Source organism: Eulemur rufifrons, chromosome 14 (assembly GCF_041146395.1).
Source record: "Eulemur rufifrons isolate Redbay chromosome 14, OSU_ERuf_1, whole genome shotgun sequence".
In the NCBI taxonomy this organism is placed as follows: Eukaryota; Metazoa; Chordata; class Mammalia; order Primates; family Lemuridae; genus Eulemur; species Eulemur rufifrons.
The window spans coordinates 655,371-669,084 of NC_090996.1; the positions used below are offsets into that span (position 1 = coordinate 655,371).

At 61.9% G+C, this 13,714-nt stretch overlaps 3 protein-coding genes across 7 annotated transcripts; all 3 read right to left on the bottom strand.

The window, feature by feature from the left end:
- Window positions 1-198: 198 nt before the first annotated feature.
- On the bottom strand, window positions 199-3,155 carry PAGR1 (PAXIP1 associated glutamate rich protein 1). Its single transcript, XM_069485916.1, has 3 exons — window positions 2,229-3,155; window positions 1,938-2,020; window positions 199-713 (listed from the first exon to the last, which is right to left on the bottom strand). The coding sequence occupies exons 1-3, from the start codon at window positions 2,708-2,710 to the stop codon at window positions 514-516; spliced, it is 765 nt and encodes a 254-aa protein (XP_069342017.1). The 5' UTR covers window positions 2,711-3,155; the 3' UTR covers window positions 199-513.
- Window positions 3,156-4,511: 1,356 nt separating this feature from the next.
- PRRT2 (proline rich transmembrane protein 2) lies at window positions 4,512-6,186 on the bottom strand. Its single transcript, XM_069486816.1, is given in 3 exon segments — window positions 4,512-4,642; window positions 4,645-4,902; window positions 5,296-6,186. Coding segments are annotated over 3 exon segments (1,206 nt in total). The 3' UTR covers window positions 4,512-4,585.
- A 1,960-nt stretch (window positions 6,187-8,146) lies between these two features.
- MAZ (MYC associated zinc finger protein) lies at window positions 8,147-13,197 on the bottom strand. 5 transcript variants are annotated; one of them, XM_069485966.1, is made up of 7 exons: window positions 13,116-13,197; window positions 12,393-12,479; window positions 11,462-12,309; window positions 11,007-11,070; window positions 10,558-10,729; window positions 9,532-9,756; window positions 9,183-9,243 (listed from the first exon to the last, which is right to left on the bottom strand). In XM_069485966.1, exons 1-6 carry the CDS (start codon window positions 13,149-13,151, stop codon window positions 9,554-9,556), a joined length of 1,410 nt encoding a protein of 469 aa, XP_069342067.1. In that variant the 5' UTR covers window positions 13,152-13,197; the 3' UTR covers window positions 9,183-9,243; window positions 9,532-9,553. The 5 variants fall into 5 exon arrangements, with proteins under 5 accessions (XP_069342068.1, XP_069342065.1, XP_069342066.1 ...); XM_069485967.1 differs by lacking the exon at window positions 9,532-9,756 and having other exon boundaries at window positions 8,147-9,243; XM_069485964.1 differs by lacking the exon at window positions 13,116-13,197 and having other exon boundaries at window positions 8,147-9,243; window positions 12,393-12,757.
- Window positions 13,198-13,714: the final 517 nt, after the last annotated feature.

Below are 13,714 nucleotides of genomic sequence, written 5' to 3' on the forward strand. Positions count from 1 at the left end.
TGCTTCCCATTTTCTCTTCTGGGCTGCTTCTGCTGCGGCGGAGGGCACCAAAGCTCAATCCACTCAGAGTCTCTGCCTCAGAGCCAGCTGGCTGAGCCGGAATGGGACCGGGAAGGGTCAGAGGGGCTGAAACGGGGGTGGGGGGCGGGACAGGTGCCCAGTTCATCCTTGCCCCATCTGGCTTTGATTTTCCAGTCTGGGTGAATACAATCTGTACAATCTGCCTCTCCTCTCAAGGGTGGCCAATCTGTTTAGGCTCCAGTTGCAGGCCCTCCTCTTAAGAGAAGATAACTGTGCATCTTTTATTTTAGACTCAGAAAATTCAGTGCAGGTCTCCGATTAGAAGTTCAACAGAAACCAATCACACACACATACTCGCTCTTTCCCGCATGGTGCTGTGCCGGGAACTTGGGGTTTCTCTCTTTTTCCCAAGTTTCCCAGCATTCTGCGTTAGGAAAGGAGGGCCCAGGCCCCAACAGGCACAAACAGTACACCTAGAGGCGGCAGCAGCAGTCAGTATTTCCGCTGACGGGGGAAGAGACTACTCCCCGAGGACCGGAGTGGGGGGCTGGTGGGGTTGGGGTCCTCTGAGTCCAGGCTGAAGAGGTCCCTCCCAGTACGAAGGATCTGTTCCTCCAGCTTCTTATGTCGCTTCATGTCTGAGAGGACCTTGTCCAGACGGGCCTCCCGTTTCTGGCTCCGGGCTGAGCTTCCTGGAGAAGGGGAAGATAAGAAATATGGAAGGGATTGAGGCAGTGTGCACCAGACCTCCCTGGCTCTTACTCATCACGTGGGGAGCTCGTCCTCTGCCTGCAGGTTCTGAGGTTTGGGGTTGGGACACAGAGTAAGGAGTGAAGGTCTTGGATTATGGGGCACCAGTCATATGAAGACCAGGGAAGAGCAAGTGCAAAGGGCCCAGGGCAGGAACAGAGAGGTCAGGTCAAAGAAGAGTGTAGGCCAGGCATGGTGGCTCAAGCTGGCAATCCCAGCACTTTGGGAGGCTGAGGCAGGAGGATCATTGAGCCCAAGAGTCTGAGACCAGCTTGGGTCTCAAATATAGCATGCATCTTCACATAAATAAGTAAGTAAAAAACAAGAGTATAGAGAGCTAGGGGGTGGAGGGATGGCAAGGAGGGGCTTAGATTCTCCCATGACATGCTCTTCCCCCAGCAATGGAATCCTTTGGAGAATTTTAAGTGGAGAAGTGACATAATTTATGTTTTAAAAGGTTCACTCTGATTGCTGAGACTGGAAGCAGGGAGATCAGTTAGGAGCTACTGCAACTGTCCAGGCAAGAGAGATGGTGGCTTGGATGGGGGTATGGTGTTACAAATGGAGAGTCACAGATGGACTTGGAAATGTGGAGGCAGAGCTACTGGGACTTGCTGCTGGTGTGAATGCTGGAGTAAAAGAAAGAGAAATCAAGAATGGCTCCAAGGCTAGCTGGGCGTGGTGGCACGCCCCTGCAATCCCAGCTACTCAGGAGGCTGAGATGGGAGAACTGCTTGAGCCCAGGAGTTTGAGACCAACCTGGACAACACAGCAAGACCCTATCTCAAAAAAAAAAAAAAAAAAAAGAATGGCTCCAAGGGTAAATCTAGGAAGGCATATGGGTTGGAAATTGGATTGGATAGGGAATGTACATAGTAGTAGAGGGATGTGTATCTAGGTAATAATGAATGACCAGGAGGACTTGGATTTTTGGCGAGAATATGATAAAAGGAATGGGAAACATGAAGAATTATCTGTGATGGTCTCTTAAAAGAAGACAGAGTGTTAACCTGGGTCAGAAAGATGGTGCCACTGGGTAAATGCTCTCTCCTGAACCTAAAAGTTGTGCGGCAACTGAGGCACCCGCCTCTTTAAAGGAGCCATTTTTTTGGTAACTGGGAGCAGGTGCCCTTCACCTCCCCCCAGCTCTTCCCTCTTGTTTGTACCTGGGGTACGTCTCCGGTCAATCAGGGAGTCCTTTGGTGTCATTGGCTCGTCATCAAAGTCAAATTCTGTCGGCATGTGTGGTCTGGGACAAGTGGACAGAAAGGGAAGGGTGAAGTGACCCTCCCAAACACCCCCAGAGGTGCTTCTCCCGAGCCTGCCACCTCTTCCTCTTCTGCTCCCCTTCCCTCCCTTCACTTTCCATGCTCCTGGGTCCCACCTTTTCCCCCTCCCCATATCCTTCGGGTATCAGGGGAGTAGCCCCAGGGACAAGGTGTAAGGGTGTGCCTCACTTTTCCTCTTCCTCTTCTTTGGCTTCCGGCTCCTCATCCGATCTCTCCTCTTCACTTTGGGCCTCGGGCGTGGGCGGCCGGCGGGGCAGGAGCTCAGCCTGAAGCTCCAGCGTTCCGTGAGCAGCGAGCAGTTCATAGAGCCGCTGGATTTCCGCGGGCGGAGGCATCCAGGACTGCCCATCAGCCGGCAGCTCCACCTCCTCATCGCTGCAGGGCACGCACCAGTCCTCGGATTCTCCCGAGGCATGCTCTTCCCCCCCAGCGCCGGGGACTTCTCCCTGCGCCTCCTCGGCCCCGGACCCCTCTCGCTCGGTCTCCTCCTGGCCTCCTTCCCCCTCTTCCTCGGCCTTAGTGGCCGAGGCAGAGGGGCCTCCGGTATCCTCCACCGCCAGAGCCTGGAGGCCGGAGGTCACTTCCCCTTCTTCAGACAGAGGCACTGCCGTGGTGGCCGCAGTGTCTCCATGACCCCGAACAAGGGACATAGACCACTAGGGAAGGGACCCTGCGATGACAGGAGATGCTGGAATACTAGGCCGGGTCCCTCCCCACAATCAGGCTCCCCAGGGGTTTAGGGAATGTCTCTGTAACCAATCGGGCTCCAACAGCTGTCTGTCTCCGAGGCCAGACAGCCCGTCCCCAGGAGGGGGCGCTCAGTCCCCTCAAAGGACCCCGCCCCAAAGATCGAGATCTGGTACTCCGATGTTCCCGGGGGCCCGCAGACACCACTTTCCAAGCCAACACAGGGGAAGGAGAGAGGCAGGCCCACTCTTCTCGCCTTCACACCGCCCGTCTCCACATCTGGACGCGGCTCCCTCTCCCCAGACCTCGTACTTCTGGGCCGCGTCAGCCCAGCCGCCGTACGCACCAGGAGCTAAGACCCGCCTCTCGGGCTGCGTAGGTCACAATACGCAGGCGCACAGAAATGGCGCGGGAGGCTCCGCTCCCCTCCAAGCTACTTGGAAGAGGACAGCGAGGGAAGGCTTGCACATGCGCAGATAGGCGCTTGGGCATAACAGGATTCGGCCCACTGCAAAGATGGCCACCGGGGCGGCGCATGCGTATATACCACCCAGTAGGTTCTGCCGGAAGAGAGACAGTACCGCCGGCCTGGCGGGACGAACGCAGGGATTGAGGCCGGAGGCGAGTCTCATGCAGTCTCCGTTTATTGGTGTTTCAGACTCATGCAGCATCCGGCATACAAAAAGGGAGAAACCAGTTTGATATATCCTTTAAAAAAAGAATTTTAGTTTTTCCCCCCAGTCTTTTTTTAGGAAAAAAAAAACAACCCGCCAACTCGGAACCTCCTTGTAGCTGGGTCCCCGCCTCCTCTGCGGGCTGTCGCGTGCAACAAACCTCCCTTGTCATCTTAGAAAATAATTATAGAGCTTCCCGCCCCTCCTTCGCTCCCTGCAGCTGGGAGCTTTGGTCCTATTTTTTTGGATTCTTTCCTTACAAAGCACATGAATGACCCTATCTATCCTCAACACCTTGAAGAAAGAAACTCACTGGCCGGGGTTAAAAAGCCCAGGTCGGGGGGGTCAACTCAGGCTGACCAGGCAAAGGTCAACCGCAGCGCCCCTCCCTTCCCTGTGCGCGTTAGGAGCCAGTACTGGCCACCCTTGCACAAGTTCCCAAACAAGGCCTGGCTTGCCAGCTCTGCAAGCCGCAAGGCACCCTGGGGGCGTCTGGGCCTGAGTGGTCCCAGCAGAGAACAGTCGGAGCCCGGGGCTAGGAAGCCCCCTCCGAGACTACTCCCCCTCCCCCAGCCTGATCTAAGTGCTGGAGTTTTTGCAGAATAAATGATGGCGGGAGGCTGGAGAAGAGGATGCCAAGGGGAGATGAAGGGGGCGGGGCCTGTGGAGAAGGAAGAGGGAGATGATAAAGGGAATGAAGGAAGGAATGGGGAAGATGCCAAGACAATGAAAGTTGGGAGGAGGAGGCCAGGGTTGAGTTCCAGAGAATTCAGGAGGCTGGAAGAATTCAGGGAGAGGCTGGGAGAGATGCAGGGAGGCTGAGAGCGAAGAGAGTTTGGGAGATGTTCAGGGAGGTTTCCAGAAGTGCAGGGAGGTTTCCAGAAGTGCAGGAACGGGGGTGGAGGTGGGGGCAAGAGGCTAGAGGGGATGCAGGCAGAAGTGCAGGGAGGTTGGAAACAGTGCAGGGAGAAGGGAGGCCTACAGTTGGCAGAGGAGCCTGGCAGGATGCAGGAGCAGGAAAGAAGCTGTAAACAAGGCTGCTCAGGCTCCCTTGGTCCCTAGGGGTGGGGGCCAGAGCCATCGATTGGGCTCCCCCCAGGGGAAGGATGGGCCCAAGGCAGCTCCCAACAGGAAGGAAAGTCTTGGAATGCAGGGCAGAGCCCCTCACTTATACACTGTGGGAGAGGAGAGGGAAGGGCAGACAGAGACAAGGGGAGGAGGGTGGGGTGAGACAAGGAGAGACAAAGGAGAGGTAAGGACAGACAGGAGAGAGCAGGGGCAGGGGTTAGTAAAGCTGCCCTTGTCAACCCTTCCATTCCTCCCCTGCCTGTCCCCAAACCCCACTCACCGCCTAAGTTGATGACGCAGGAGGCGATGATGATGAGGACCCCCCCCACCAGCGCCACGATGCTTAAGAGCTTGGCCACGCGGCCCAGACGCTGGGCCCCATCCACATCTCCCTGCTGCAGGCTGTTCCGTGACTGGGGTTGGGGTGAGGGGTGGAGGCACCATGGCCCGGGTCAGGAGAAGCCAGCCCCGCAGGGATCAGGTGAAAGAGTCGTCCAGAAGAGAGAGGCCAGCCCCATGGGCAGTGGTTAAGGGAGGAAGGGGGATTGGAGAGGCAGGGAGAGGAAGGCACAGGTCAGCAAAGCTGTGTAAAACCTGCATCTCCGTATCCCTCCCACCTAAAGGGCAGGGCAGTGGTGGCTCAGAGAGTAGCTTCTAGGGAGAGGCCAGCAAAGGCCCTGTAACTGGGGAAGTGGAATCCATGCAGAGAGGGGACAGAAGGCATGGTTACTCCTGGGGCTCTGTCCTAGTGCTAGCAGGAAGCTGGGAGCCACAGCAGGCCTGGGCCAGGGTCCCATGGGGCTCACCATGACGGCATAAGCGAAGGCCACGATGTTGACAGGCCACATAGGGCAGAAGCAGGATAAGATGGCAAGGATGATGTAGTCCCGAGGTTTCTGGGTGCCTTCACCCCCCTCCACCCCAGGCCCTGCCAGCTGGGAGCTGGGGTGGCGGCTCAGGCTACCTCGGGGAGATCCTGGACGCCCACTGTGAGCCCTTCCTAGTCGATCCTCCTCAACCAGCTGCTGCAGCACTCGGGGGGGAGCCCCATTGGCTGGGGGGGATTTTGTTGAGGGTGGTGAGTGAGGCTGGGGGGCTGGGACTGCTTCACCATCACCAGCCTGCAGTGGGACCACTGCCCCATTCTCTTGCTTTTCCCCTACCCTCTCAGTCAGGACCTCAGGGGTGGGGTCCTCCTGGGTAGAGGCCTCTGGCTGAGAAGCTGGCTTGGGGGTGGGCTGGGAACCTGGCTGGGGCTCTGGCTGGGGGTCCAGCTGGGGAGCAGGCTCTGAGGCTGGTTCAGGCAGGGCTGCAGACTCCACCTGGGCCCCCTGGTCTGCAGTGGCCTCTTCTTTCACTTCTGGCTTGGATGCTGGCTCTTGGCATGCTTCTTCCGGGCTGCAGTTGGCCTTTGATTCCCCTCCTGGGCTTAAGCTGAGGTCTCTGGCCTGGGCTGTTTCTGGGGCCCCAGCCGGGGTCTCTGTGGTTTCTGGAGCCAGCCCAGCCTTAGGCCCTGCGTCCATAGAGGTCCCAGTGGTGTCTGAGCCTGGCTCCAGGGCCCCTGGCTGGTCTGGGACCCCTGCTAGGACCTGGAGAGGGCCAGTTCCAGTTTCAGAATGGCCAGGCCCTTCTCCCTGGGTCTCAGGACTCTCCTCAACCCCCTTTATCTCAGAGACCTCAGAGCTGCTGGCTGCCATCTTGAGAGGGGTGAGGGCCCCCCGGGGATGGGGGTGGGGGGGAGGATGGAATAACAGAGACAGCAGCAAACCCTGGAAGAGGAGGAGATAGACTTGGTGTGAGGAAAGGGCAGAGGGACTTTAAAGCACTGTAGGCCCCAGAGGGCCAGGCTTCTGTCTCAGGCCAGCTTTGGGCTGCCTCTGAGGAGAGGAAGAAAAGTTGGGGTTTCCTTTGCCTTGGGGTGGGACATCCCTGGGGGAGAAGTGCTCTACTCATAAAGTCTTCCGCTTGGAGAGCCCTGGGGAAGATTAACCCTTTTGTAAACAGGACCCTCCCCAGGGTTCTTTCCTGGGTCCACCCAACAGATCCAGACTCTCAGATCCCAGCAGATGCCCCAGCACCCCGAAATCAACAAGCTGTGCAGACATCCAGACACTCCGACAGGCAGGCAGGGCAGAGGACCCAACACTCACATTCCACCCCCTCCGCATCGTCCCCTCCTCCCGGGGCCCAGGCGGTGCGGGTTTTCTTGCTGCGCATTTGGGGCACGGACGCCCCCGCCCCTCTCCGGGAGACCTGGTTATCTCTTCCGAGCCCCTTCTCAGCCCCGCTTCCAGGGTTTCCCTCGCCCTCGCTGCGCCGGCACTTCCTTCTCCCGATGGTGCTGCGTGCCCAGCACCACCAGCCAGCCCGCCAGGCGCCCGCATTCCCATGCAACCCGCCCGGCGTCGGCCCTCGGTCCACTCCTACCCGCAGCCTCAGTCGGTCCCTGTCTCACCTCGACGCCGGTCTCCGGACCGCTCCTGCTGCCGCTGCAGCAGCCGCAGCCCGGGAGGGAGCAAGTCAGCGAGCGAGCGAGGGAGGAGGCGGCGGGTCTCCCCACCTCTCCCCTCTGGTTTGCTCATCCCCTCCTCTCTGGTCCCCTCCCCTACGTTCCACCGCCGCGCGCCGCCCCCGCCCCTCGCAAGCCTCTGGCCCCTCCCGGCCAGCCCAAGGGAGCCACGCGTTACCCAGGCAACCGGCCCGGGGACCACTTGGGCCCCCTCCCTGCCCCTTCCCACGCGCGCCTCCTTACGGGGCGCCCCCTTCCTAAGTCCCCGGCCCCTCCCGCCAACGGTCACCGGGGGTCCTGGCAGAGACAGGGTGTTGGGGAAAACGGAGAGGGGTCTTCGTGGAGAGACAGGACCAGTGAGGCAGGCTGTACAGGGTGAAGGCGCCCCTACAAGCGGAAAGAGGGCGAGGGAGAGAGGGCAAAATGCGCGGAGGCTGCAGAGGAGCAGGGTGCGGTTTCAGAGAAGGGACCCTGCAGAACAGGTCTCCCTAGCCCCGAGAAAGGAGCAGCAGAAATGGGTACTGGAAGGCTCAAGAAACAGTCGTTGGAAAGGACCAGCAAGGAAAGGAAAGGCAATTCCAAGGGGCAAGCAGACGCTGCAGGGACAGCCTGGAGCAGCAAGAAGGGGCTGGGGCAGAGGAGCCGGTGTAAACACAGGGCGGACCTTGCCAAGAACGAGGGGGGCTAGTGCAGCTTCTGATCGCCACCTGACTGCTCCCAGTCCCAGGGCTCAGACTCCCCAGCCTTTCTGCAGCCGCATCGTCAGCCACCACCGTTCAGGGCCCGAGGGTGTGCAGGTATCCGGCGGGGGTTCTGCACAGCGGCTGTGGATGTGGACGGGGGAGAGCAGCAGCTGTTTGGGTTTCTAACCCGCTTCGTCAAGCCTCCAGTGGCTATTCTGGGCCCGTCGGGGTTGGGTATTCCCGAGACCTGGGAGTCCTGGCACTTGCTCTCCACAGCCACTGGAGCCTCAGCCCCACCCTACATCTGTGCTGCAGCCACTAGGGCTGCCCCTGAGGGAGGAGCCAGAGCCCCAGAGCTACACTAGGCAGAGCAAGACTGGGACAGACACCAAGCCAGCAAGAAACTCCTTGGAGGTGGGGACAAGGGGCTGGGTGAGGGCAATTCATTCAATCCAGAGCCAGAGCCAGGTTTTATTTAAAATTTATTGTAATGGGGTCCGCGCAAAAGGAGGGGGTGGAGGGTGGGGAACATGCAGGGGACACAGGAACACGATGACATGGCCAGGGCCAGAACTTCTGTCGTGGGGAAGAGGGATGAAAAGAAAAGACCAGGGCTGGAGCTGGGGTGGAAGAGGGAAGGGGGAGACACTGTGGCTGCATTCCCCCAACCCCCGGGAAGCACCTCTGGTCCCTGGATCCCCACATTTTCCCACCCCCCTAAGATTCCATTTCTTGTTCTGCCTCTGGCCCCTCCTGGCTCCTTCTTTTGCTCCCCTTGACTTTTTCCCCCTGACAGATTTTCAAGTAGGATGATGTTTAGGGTTTGACCCCAAACAACCCCACGTTATGAAGGTACAGCCTCTGCCGGTCTCAAATCTCACCTCGCCTCCTTCCCTCTCTAGGACAGAGTCTTTGATTCCCCTCCTTCCTCTCCTCCCTCCCCCTGGGAAAAAAAAGAAAAAAGAAAAAAAGAAAGCACCAACTCCCCAGAGAGGGGCAGCAGACAGTGGGGGAGAGGGGGCTGAAGGAGGGCAAGGGGACCATCGAGGGAAAAGGCTCACGGATCCCTGGGAGGACAGGGCTGGGGTTACAGAGAGGAGAGGGGGTAAGGGCAGTGGCTGCTCCTGTCCTCTGCCACCCCTGCCCACTGTCCAGGGGACTTCAACACAACCGAGGGGAATGGTGTGTGTGGGGTCAGGTCTGATAGGAAGAGAGGAGCAGGAGAAACAATCGTTAAAACCTAGTGAATTCCCCTAAGAAAACATTTCTTCCTCCTTTTCTTCTGGAGGCTCCTTGGTTGGTGGGGGAAATAGTGAGGAATCGATGAGAAAAGAGGGGAAGAGGAGACTTTCCAAGGGACTTTCCTCCACTCTCCCCTCTCCCCCACCAACTTGGAGCTCACCAGGGCTGGGAGGGAAGTGGCTGAGAGCTCACAGGCACCCCCTCAGCCCCCGAGAGGGAGCCCACAGCTGTGGGAGGGGCTGCCACTGCTGCTGCTGCTGCCGCTGCTGCCGCCGCTGCCGCTGCCGCCGCCGCCGCCATTGGACAAACTTCACCAGTACCTGCACAAGGAGAAACACCAGGAGATCACAGCTCGATCTGAATGGCAAGAGCCTGGCCCCTTACCCCAGACTCCTTCCCCTGGGACACAGCCGTTGCTCAATTTTAATGTGGTCCCCAGAGGCTTTGGCCTGCATCGTTAGTCAGAGTTCTCCTGAAGGGCCCTCCCTGTCCCCTAAGCTGAGTGATAGATGGGCATCCCTGGCCTTCCTGAGATCCCCTATTGGGCCCTTTGAGCCCCCTTGTCCCACACACCCCATCCTGCCCCCCAGCCATGCCCCACGCCTTGCCTGGTGGGTGCAGGGGTCCCCCTCAGCAGGTGGGCTGTGGCTGGGGGGCGTCTCCCGGGACAGGGGGGGCGGCCCCCCCCAGATGGGTCTGCATGTGGCCGGCCAGCTGGGCTGGGGTCTTGCAGTGCACGCTGCACAGCTTGCACAGGATGCGGTCAGCCCGCGGGGCCTGGAGCCCATGGTCCTTCACCGCGTGGATGCGCAGGTATGCTGCCGTGGTGAAGCCTATTGGGGGGTGGATTGGGATGGGGATGGGGGTCAGCCAGGTGGAGACCCCAGAGACGGGGCTGTTCTCCTAGGCTGGGGACGCCCTCCTCAAATGGCCCTGTCCTCCTCCCACCACATCCTTGGTAGCTTGGGGCCAACTACTCTGCTGGGGCAGGTTGGGGGCACAGCCCCTCCCTGAGCTGGGGCCTGGTTCGAGTGGTGCCTGCTTCTCAGCCTTGGTACCTACACAGCTCATTCTCCACAGCTGGGAGATCTCACCTGGGACGACAGGACCCTGATTCCTAGCCCCTTGAAGGGTTGACCCTCAGCAGAGCCGGCTGTGTCCCCTCCCTCCAGTGCCCCACAGTCTCAGCCCAGTTTCTCAGTGAATATGTGAGCCAGTTTAAAAGCAGCTTTGCCTGCTACTGGGGCAGGCTGCTTGCTTGCTGACCCCTGCCGAGGCACTCCACTTGCCCCAGGAGCTGGAGACAAGAACTTGTGGCTGCACAGCTGAAATCTAATGTCCTGACTCTCGGGAACTGGCTTTCTTGACTATTCCCTTCCCCAAAGCAGCTGCGCCCCACTCTCGTTGTCCCACACACCCAAGAGGTTCAATCTTTCTAGTACATCTTCTTCTCTGGCTGTAACTTCTTAGAATTTAACGATGTTCACTTGTTCTCAGTGCTGCTGTGTTTACCTCCTAAAAGGCTCTAGATGCCACGAGCTCTTGGCTACAGCACCTTTAACCCGCAACTGTGAAAGGACCTCTGGCTGGTGCCCACCCTGGTCCCTGCCCTCCCGGCATTCGTCAACATGTACCTTTGTTGCAGAGCTCACAGACATGGTGAGGGCCCTGGCTGTGCACCTTCATGTGGTCCGAAATATAAGCCGAGCTCAGCATCTTGCCACACACGTGACATGGCACCTTCTCCTCGTGTCGTACTGTGTGTGCCCGGAGTCGATCCTTCGTAGCAAAAGCTGCCTCACATTTCTGGGGAGGGGGGAGGGGCGTGGGGGGTGTCACAGGAGAGTTAAAGCTTCGGGGAGTGGGGAGCGGGGAGCAAGAGGTTAAAGGAATCAGAGCCTTGGGGATCTTTGATCTGTAGGAAATGGGAGTGAGATGACGAGGTCTTGAAGAAGGGATGAGAAAATGGAGTGAAAAGGCAAAAAGAAGAGAGAGAAAAAGGGGGTCTGAGAGGCTGAACTCAGACAGCTACAATGAGGATCAACATCATGAAAACCAGGACAGGAGGAGGCGGACTTCCTACCTCACATTTGAAGGGCCGTTCTGTTGAGTGCACTTGTCTGACGTGACTGTTGAGGTGATCCGGCCTGGGGACACGTTGGGGTTGGGGTTAGGGCTGAGGAGATGTGCCCCAAATCTGCCAAACTCTGTCCAACGGCCTTGCCAGAGCCCCTGCGTTTGCTCCCGGAGCCCGGGCCTCCACGGTGCCACTCGAGCAGGAAATCCCTCCCCTCGAGCCGGCGGCCGCCGCCGCCTGCCACACGCAGCTTTCAGTCGGCCCCGAGCCCCACCTCCTCGGCAGAGCCCCACCCCCTGCTCCCTGGAAACCGGGAGAGGCTTTCCTCCCTCCTCCCTGGGAGGGGCTACCCTGCCCCGTCCGCGGAGCCGCTTCCCTCCCCGCCAGCCTCCGCCGGGCCACCTCCGCGGCCGCCCCTCCCTCCCCACCGGCCCAGCGGGCGGCCGAGGCCCCGTGCACACCGGGAGAAGCTCTTGCCACAGTGGGAGCAGTTGTAGGGCTTGTGCACAGCGCCGTCATGTGAGCGCACGTGGTAGCTCATGCGGTCCTTGCGCTTGAAGCGCTGCTGGCACACCGGGCACTGGTAGGGCTTCTCGTCTGAGTGCGACAGCTTGTGTCGGTTCAGGTGGTAGACGTCGCGGAAGGCCTTGCCGCACATCTCGCAGGCGTGGTTCTTCCGGATGCGCTTTCCCGAGGCGGTCGTTGTCACCACGCCACCGGCTGCCACTGCGGCCGCGCCGCCGCCGGCCCCCGCCTCTCCCCCTCCCCCGCCGGCCCCGCTCAGCTGGGGCACGCTCAGGAGGCTCAGGGGCACCATGGTGGGCATCTTCATAGCACCCGAGGGGACCCGGCCGGCCTTGGCTCCTGTGTGGATGGCTTCGTGCCTCCGGAGGTTGTAGCCGTTCTTGAACTCCTTGGCGCACAGAGCACAGATATAGGGCCCCTTGCTCTTTGTCTTCTTCTCCAAGGCAGACGCGACAGGGGCCACGGCGACCGTCGAGGTTGGGGCTACGACGGCAGTGGCGGCCGCTGCGGCTATGGTGGCGGCAGAGGCGGGAGGCGCGGCCTCGGCAGCGGGCGCCGACACGGGCGGGGGTGGCGGAGGGGGCGCCGGCGGCTGCTTCAGGGCCGCTGTGTCCACTGTGGAGGCGGCAGCTGGGGTCGGGGGCGCAGCAGCGACGGCGGCCGCGGCGGCGGCGGCGGCTGCGGCCGCGGCGGACTCCTGGGCGGCAGCGAGAACCGGGAGCAAGTCCACCTGGAGGGGCTCGGCCGCCGGGGCCTGGGGCGTGGGTGGGGGCGCCGGCGCGGCCTGCGGAGACAAGGCGCCGTGTGGGCCGCGGGCGCGGGCTGGCGCCCTCCCGGCCCGGCCCGCCACGGCCGGCCCCTACTCACCTGGAATGGACTCTGGGCGCAGCCCTGGGAGGCAAAGAAGCGGGACTGGAGCTCAGCCCCGACCTGCAGGGGGTTCTGGGCGTGACCCTGAGGTGGCGGGAAGGAGTTCATGAGGCCGCCCACCCCCCGGGAGTCCAGGCCCAGCACGGGGAAGGGGGGGGCCAGCAGCGTGCAAGGAAACACGGGGAACATGGCCTCGGTCACAGCGGGGCCCCCGGGGCTCAGTGGGGGCCGGGGGCGCGGGCCGCGCGGGGCCCGGGCTCGGGGCGCCGCCCCCGGCCGGCCGGGCTGGGCCGCGCCGAACGCATGGCCCGCGGGCCGCCCCGCCGCCCGCGCACCCCGGCCGGCGGGAGGGAGGGAAGGAGGGTGCCTTGTGGGCCGCGGAGCGCCGCGGCGACGGCGGCGGCGACGCCCCCTGGGTGGGGGCGGGAGGCCCCGCGGGGCCGGGGACCAGGGGCCGGGGGCGGGGGCCCGGGCGGCGGCGGCGGCGGCGGCGGCGGCGGTTGGAGCCTGGCGGGGCGGGGTGGGGGGAGCGAGGGAGCAGCCTCGGCCCCCGCCGCGCGCGCGCCCATCCGGCGCCTCGGGGAGGGCGGGGGAGGGCGCGAGGGAGGGAGGGGGACAGCTGCGCGCGCACCGGGCGCGCGGAGGGGGGGTGGGACGGGAGGGAGGGCGGGCAGGAGGGGGTGTGGGAAGGGGGTGGGGGCAGGGGGAGGGGGTTGTTACCTGGAAGATGAAGCTGCTCCAGTTGCTGGGATCCATGGCGGAGGGAGGGAGGGAGGTGGCTCGCGCTCACCCTGGGGCGGGAGGAGGAGGAGGCGGCAGTGGGGGAGGGGAACCCGGGGAGGAGGCGCGCGGGGCGGGCGGGAGGGGAGGAGGAGGGTGGGGGGAGCCGAGCACACTGCGCGCGGGGAGGGCGGGCGGGGGGCGCGAGGACACACAAGAGGCTGGAGCGGGCGCGAGCGCGAGCGCGCGCGGGGCCAGCGGGAGGGGGAGGTGCGAGAGGGACTCCGGCGGGAGGAGGGACGGGGGAACCACCCAGCAGCCCAAGTCGCCCCAAGCGCGAGACCCCTGAGACGGTTGCTGATTGGCTGACGACGGTGCAGGTGGTGGGCGCGCGGGAGACAGGGCGGCTTCTCTCCTCTTTCCCCCTTCAACGATTCCACCCCCCTCCTCCCTCCGCCAGCGGCCGTTATTTCGCGCGCACGCGCACAATACCGCTGTCGTTGCTGAGCGGGAGAATAGGAGAGCGCGCGCGGGGGTACGGACGGGGCGGGGCTAATCCCTGAGCGCGCGCCCGCCTAACGGTCGTCGTTCTCGGGCTT